Source organism: Haliaeetus leucocephalus, unplaced genomic scaffold (assembly GCF_000737465.1).
Source record: "Haliaeetus leucocephalus isolate CR32 unplaced genomic scaffold, Haliaeetus_leucocephalus-4.0 Scaffold361, whole genome shotgun sequence".
NCBI lineage: Eukaryota > Metazoa > Chordata > Aves > Accipitriformes > Accipitridae > Haliaeetus > Haliaeetus leucocephalus.
The window spans coordinates 33,482-40,061 of record NW_010972797.1 but is presented as its reverse complement, the minus strand read 5'-3'; the positions used below and the strand labels follow the sequence as shown (position 1 = coordinate 40,061).

General features: G+C 67.3%; 2 protein-coding genes across 2 annotated transcripts in view; one reads left to right on the top strand and one right to left on the bottom strand.

The window, feature by feature from the left end:
- AGAP2 (ArfGAP with GTPase domain, ankyrin repeat and PH domain 2) overlaps positions 1-6,462 on the top strand; it is a 12,915-nt gene extending 6,453 nt beyond the window's left edge. Inside the window, exons 2-16 of the mRNA XM_010572844.1 lie at positions 512-597; positions 678-819; positions 899-1,033; positions 1,349-1,470; positions 1,573-1,725; positions 2,144-2,230; positions 2,319-2,423; positions 2,502-2,664; positions 2,751-2,870; positions 3,331-3,477; positions 4,195-4,346; positions 4,440-4,530; positions 5,200-5,422; positions 5,522-5,777; positions 6,256-6,462. Coding sequence (XP_010571146.1) covers positions 512-597; positions 678-819; positions 899-1,033; positions 1,349-1,470; positions 1,573-1,725; positions 2,144-2,230; positions 2,319-2,423; positions 2,502-2,664; positions 2,751-2,870; positions 3,331-3,477; positions 4,195-4,346; positions 4,440-4,530; positions 5,200-5,422; positions 5,522-5,777; positions 6,256-6,462 — 2,189 coding nt within the window. The remainder of the gene's footprint in view (positions 1-511; positions 598-677; positions 820-898; positions 1,034-1,348; positions 1,471-1,572; positions 1,726-2,143; positions 2,231-2,318; positions 2,424-2,501; positions 2,665-2,750; positions 2,871-3,330; positions 3,478-4,194; positions 4,347-4,439; positions 4,531-5,199; positions 5,423-5,521; positions 5,778-6,255) is intronic.
- A 29-nt stretch (positions 6,463-6,491) lies between these two features.
- The window catches only part of OS9 (osteosarcoma amplified 9, endoplasmic reticulum lectin), a 17,715-nt gene continuing 17,626 nt past the window's right edge, over positions 6,492-6,580 (bottom strand). Inside the window, exon 14 of the mRNA XM_010572843.1 lies at positions 6,492-6,578. Within this exon, the coding sequence (XP_010571145.1) occupies positions 6,492-6,578 (87 nt within the window). The remainder of the gene's footprint in view (positions 6,579-6,580) is intronic.

The following is a 6,580-nucleotide window of genomic DNA, read 5'->3' as shown; positions in this document are numbered from 1 at the left end:
GGGATGGAGAAGGTCGTGGTGCTGGGCATGGGATGGGCAAGGCCATGGGGATGGACAAGGTCATGAAGATGGGACAAGGCCATAGTATTGGGCATGGCCATGGGATGGAGAAGGTCATGGTGCTGGGCATGGCCATGGGATGGACAAGGCCATAGTATTGGGAATGGCCATGGGATGGACAATGCTATGGTGCTGGGCATGACCATGGGGGACAAAGTCATGGTGATGGGCCTGGCCATGGGATGGACAAGGTCACGGTGCTGGGCATGACCATGGGGGACAAAGTCATGGTGATGGGCCTGGCCATGGGATGGACAAGGTCACGGTGATGGGCCTGGCCACGGGATGGAGAAGGTCATGGTGCTGGGCATGACCATGGGGGCAAGGCTATGGTGCTGGGCATGGCCATGGTATGGAGAAGGTCATGGTGCTGGGCATGGCCATGGGTTGTTCAAGGCGATGGGGTCAGGCAGAGCCAGAAGGCTTCCCCCTCTCCTCCCTCCGGCTCCAGGTGGTCAGTTCAAGCGTGAGGTGACAGTCGATGGCCAGAGCCACCTCCTGCTCATCCGGGAGGAAGGAGGCGCCCCGGACGCCAAGGTACCTGGGGACTGGGGGCCAGGGGCCGTGCTGTGCCGGCCGGTGCTGAGCCCTGACCCCCGTCCGCGTCCCCCCACCAGTTTGCCAGCTGGGTGGACGCCGTCATCTTCGTCTTCAGCCTGGAGAACGAGAGCAGTTTCGAGGAGGTGACGCAGCTGCACGCGCTGCTCAGCGGCTACCGGGGCACCAGTGAGGTGGCCCTGGCGCTGGTGGGCACCCAGGGTGAGCTGGGGGTGTGGGACCAGCCCCATAGGGATGGGGTCGGGATGATCCCCGCCTCACTCCCCTGCTTCCCCCCCAGACAAGATCAGCTCCTCCAACCCCCGGGTGATCGAGGACGCCCGGGCTCAGGCGCTCTGCGGGGACATGAAGCGGTGCCTCTACTACGAGACCTGTGCCACGTACGGCCTCAACGTTGACCGGGTCTTCAATGAGGGTGGGTGTCCTGGGGTGCTCGGCTGTGCCAGCAGGTCCGGCGTAGCCGGAGTGGAGGGGGGGGATTGCATGCTGGTGGTGGGATGGGGGCCATGGTCAGTGGCAGGATGGGGACCAGTGACCGGGTAGGACAGGGACCGTGGGATGGCGATCGTGTTGGGTAGGTTGGGAATTGCGGCCAGAGTGGCACAGGACCCATGGCTGGGTGGGATGATGGGGACCATTGGCGGGGTTGGATGGGGACCGTGGCCGGGCGGGTGGGCGGGGGGGGGGGTCTCGGCAGCATGACCCGCCTGACGCGAGGCTCTCGGCGCAGTCGCCCAGAAGGTGGTGGCACTGAAGAAGCAGCAGCAGCTCATGGCGTCCTGCAAATCTCTGCCCAGCACCCCCAGCCACTCGGCTGCATCCACCCCCGTCGGGGGCATCCACCCCGGCCAGGTACCCCCCGGCTCGCCCTGCCTCAGCCGGGTGCTGCCCCCCCAAACCTCAACCTGTCCCTCTGGCCACGGGATGCCGGGGCTGACCCCACGTCCCATCTAGGCCAGCAACGGTGGCCACACCAGCGACTACTCATCCTCGCTGCCATCCACCCCCAACGTCAGCCACCGGGAGCTGCGGAGCGAGACCCCGGCCCCCCTGGGCACCCCCAGCTCCCTGCACCGCGGGGCCAAGCGCCGCACCAGCCTCTTTGCCGTGAGTGTGCCGGGACCCCCGTGGTGGCAGCCGTGTGGTACCCACGGTGTCCCCCTGGCAGGGTGGTGGCAGTGGGGAGGGCTCGTGGCATCCAGGGTGTCACCTAGCAGGGTGGTGGCAGCATGGGGCATGCGGCGTTCGGGTTGTCTACCCAGCAGCAGGGGGTAGACAGTACCTGGGGTGTCCCTCTGGCATGGTGGTGGTGGTGGCACAGGGGGACACGTGGCATCTAGGGTGCCCCCCCCTGGCAGGGTGGTGATGGGGGACACACATGGCACCCAGGGTGTCCCCACCGTGTGGTTCTGGCAGTGGGGGAACATGGGCACCCCAGGGTGTCCCCACAGCGGAGCCACAGTGGTGGGGGACGTGGCACCCCCAGTGCCCCCACCACGCGTCCCACCGACCCCGTCCCCCGCAGACGCGCCGGGGCAGCGACTCAGAGAAGCGGAGCCTGGACAGCCGGGGCGAGGTGGCGGGCAGCGGCCGTGCCATCCCCATCAAGCAGGTCGGCGGGGCGGTGGTGGCGGTGGTGGGACACGACAAGGTCCCCAGCCGTCCCCTCCCTGTCCCCCTCACCCTCCCTTCGTCCCCAGAGCTTCCTGCTGAAGCGCAGCGGCAACTCCCTCAACAAGGAGTGGAAGAAGAAGTACGTGACTTTGTCCAGCAACGGGCTCCTCTTCTACCACCCCAGCATCAACGTGAGTGTCCCCGTCCCCACCCCTGTCCCCACAGTGGGGGGGAGCCACGATCTCAGCCCCCACCTGTCCCCGTGGCAGGACTACATCCACAGCACCCATGGGAAGGAGATGGACCTTCTCCGTACCACCGTCAAGGTCCCCGGCAAGCGCCCGCCCCGCGCCATCTCTGCCTGCGGTCCCTCCGCCAGCATCAACGGGCTGGTGAAGGACGTGGGCGGTGGGACAGCACCCGAGGGCAGTGGTGAGTACCGGGGTGGTGATGGTGGCGGTGGGGTGGGGGTGTGGGGGGGGACCCCCTGTGTCACACCGGTCCTTCTCCACCCGCAGCCGGTGCCTCCCCGGTGGGGCTCAGCCTCCCACCGGAGCCGGGGATGAAGGGCACGGGCAAGGCTGAGCGGTCGCTGCAGCGCTGCGCCTCCGCCTCCAGCGCCAAACTGTCTGGCTCTGGTGAGTGTCCCCGTCCCCGTCCCCTCTCGTGTTCGTGGACCCAGCTACCTCGCCGAGATGGAGCCAGGGACCTTGCCCAGGGAGGCCCTTAGGGACCCTGGTGGCACCTGGTGAGCCTGGGGACCCGGTGGCCCTTGGTGGCCCTGGTGATCCTGGAGGCCACAATGAACCTGGTGGCCCTGGTGAGCCCAGTGGCCCCAGTGACCCTGGTGGATTTGGTGACCCTGGTTCCGGTGGCCCTGGTGACCCTGGTGATCCTGGTGAGACCAGTGGACTTGGTGACCCTGGTGGTCCTAATGACCCCAGTGGCCCTGGTGAATTTGGTGACTCTGGCAGCTCCAATGGCCCTGGTGAGCCCACTGGTCCTTGTGACCCTGGTGGCCCCAGTGATCCTAATGAGCACAGTGGCCCTGGAGAGCTCGGTGGCCCCCAGTACCCCAGTGTGTGGGTCTCTCGGCAGACGGCCCCCCTGCCTTCGAAGCCATATCCAGCCCCAGCAGCTCCGGCAAAGACCCGCCGCCATCGCCCATGATCGACAGGAAGAAGCACCGACGGAAGAAGCTGATGACGCCGTCCAAGACGGAGGGCTCGGCCGGGCAGGCAGAAGGTGAGAGCCACAGGGACGGTGCCCCAAGCCCCGGTCACTCGTGGACAGTGGCCACCGAGCCGTGGGGACAATGCCACTGCACCCCACGGGGATGACATCCCGGTATGCCACAGGGCTCATGCGAACGGAGGATCTGGGCCCGATCCTGCCCCCCCAACGCCTGCCCTTGCCACGCTCAGCCACCGCTGCCCTCCTCACGCCTCCGTGTGTCCCCCCCACACCTTGCTCTGCCACCGCCTGCCACCCCCCTGCACCTCGTCCCCGTCCTGCTGGGGCTTTGCGGGCTCCTCTCGTGACTCTCTCTCCCCCTTTCCTCTCTCTGCTCTCGCTGCCCCCGGACCCTCCGCAGCCAAGCGCAAAATGTGGAAATTAAAAAGCTTTGGTAGTTTAAGAAATATTTATAAAACAGGTAACGTGGTGCGTGGCGCGTGGCCTGCTCCACTCATGCATGTGGCTGTGTCCCATCCTCGCCTCCTGCCATCGCATCCCCTGCCCCATCCTCCCCTCCCTGCCCGGCGGCCGGGCAGAGACGAGGGGGGGGTCCCCGGGGAGCGGGTGGGTGGTGGGCAACACCGGGGTGGGCACCCCTTTGGGTGCAGGGGGGTGGATGGGGAGGGGGGTGCTGGTGCAGCCCGGCACTCCCCGGGTGCGGGATCCCTGTGCGGCACCATCCGTCCCCATCCCACCACCCACCGGGGGGGGTCTCTGGTCCCGCAGAGGAGGAGAACTTTGAGTTCATCATCGTGTCCAGCACGGGCCAGACGTGGCACTTCGAGGCGGGCAGCTTCGAGGAACGTGATGCCTGGGTGCAGGCCATCGAGAGCCAGATCCTGGCCAGCCTGCAGTGCTGTGAGAGCAGCAAGAACAAGGTAGGACCCCCACGGGTGGCCAGGGAGGGGGGGGGGTCCATGATGCCACCACCCCCTGCCCTGCTCACCCCCCACCGCCTTCGTCTTCCCCAGGCTCGCATGGACAGCCAGAGCGAAGCCGTGGCCATCCAGGCCATCCGCAACGCCCGGGGCAACTCGCTCTGCGTGGACTGTGGGGCACCCAGTGAGTCTCCTGGGGGGGGTCGTTGGTCACGCAGGGCCACGGGGGGCCATCGGTTGCATGGTGCCACTGGCCATATGGGGCCACGGGCCGTGGGGGGTGGTGGTCATTGGTCACAGAGTGCCGTGGTTCACGTGGTGTCAGTGGTTACTTGGGTGCCATCGGTGCCACGGGCCACATGGGGTGTCATTGCTCTTGGGGTGCCATAGGCCACGCAGCGCTGTGCGCCACGTGGAGCCGAGGGTGCCACTGGTGACACGGTGCCACGGGCCCTGCAGTGCTGTGGATCAAGGTGTGCCATGAGCCGGATGGTGCTGTGGGGTGGCATGGTGCCACGGGCCACCGGATAACCCGGGCAAGGAAGTGCCATGTGCCACATGACACCACGGGCCACCTAATGCCATGGGCCATGTCATGCCATGGGCTACCCAATGCCCCAGGCTAGGAACCACCACGTGCCACGTGATGGCACAGGCCACACAATGCCACGGGTCACACGTGGTGCCATGGGTCACACTGTGCCGCGCGCCATGGGGTGCCACGAGCCGAGGGATGCCACGGACCATGCAACGGCCACATGCTGCCATGGGCCATGCCATGGGCCAGGCAATGCCACGGGCCACCCTGGCACGGTGCCAACGGTCTCTGCGCATTCCCCCATCCTCCCACCAGACCCCACCTGGGCCAGCCTGAACCTGGGAGCCTTGATCTGCATCGAGTGCTCGGGGATCCACCGCAACCTGGGCACCCACCTGTCCCGCGTGCGCTCCCTCGACCTGGACGACTGGCCCCGGGAGCTCACGCTGGTCCTGACATCCATCGGCAACGCCACCGCCAACAGCATCTGGGAGAAAAACCCGCAGGGCCGCTGCAAACCCACCCACGAGTCATCCCGGTGGGTGTCCCCGTCCCCCCCCCCCCTCCCCCCCCACCACGTCACTGCCATGCCACCTCCCCGCGACCACGCGGTCCCTGATGCCACCCGTCTCCCCAGGGAGGAGCGGGAGTCGTGGATCCGGGCCAAGTACGAGCAGCGGCTCTTCCTGGCGCCGCTGCCGGCCACCGAGGTGCCGTTGGGGGAGCAGCTCTTCTGTGCGGTGCTGGAGAAGGACCTGGAGACGGTGCTGCTGCTCTTGGCCCACAGCAAGAAGGAACAGCTCAACGTCAGCACCGGCGACAAGGACCGGCGCACGGCGCTGCACGTAGCCTGTGACATGGCTCTCGTGGTCATCACCCAGCTGCTAGTGTGGGTATGTCGGGGGGCGGGGGGCGGAGAGGGGGACTGGGTGGTGGTGGAGGGGCTGTGGCATGGCATGGGGGGGCATCGGGTGGTCATGGGGCACGTGGAATGGTCACGGGGGTCGTGGCATGGCCAGGGGGGAGATAGCATGGTCACGGGGACTATGACGTGGCCATGGGCGACGTGGTACGGTCATGGGGACCATGGCATGGCCAGAGGGCAAACGGCATGGTCGTGGGGACTATGACATGGCTATGGGAGACGTGGCATGGTCTTGGGGACCGTGGCATGGCTATGAGAATCACACCGTGCCAAGAAAGACATGGGATGGCCGCGGGGGAACGTGCCATGACCATGGGGGATGTGGCACATCCATGGCGGACACGGCATGGCTACTGGGGACGCAGCACGGCCACAGGGACCATGTCATGGCCTCGGGGACCGGGGATGGCTGCGTGGGGCGGCTCACACGTCGGCTTTGCCTGCAGTACGGCGCAGACGTTCGGGCACGGGACGGCCAGGGCCGCACGGCGCTTTTCTACGCCCGCCGTGCCGGCAGCCAGGAGTGTGCCGACATCCTGCTGCAGCACGGCTGCCCCGGCGAGGGCCCCGGTAGCCCGGCCACCCCCGGGCTACGCCGCAAGAGCAGCTGCGCCAGCGTGGGTCCCTGCGAGCCCCGGACCGCCCTGGTATAGCCGGTGAGGGGCCCGGTGCCCACTCGGCATCACCCCGGACTGCGGGTGCCCGTGGGCCCCGGCTCGGCCCCGGCGTCGCCTGCCACCGCCGCCCCACGGTTTGTATTTTTGATGCTCT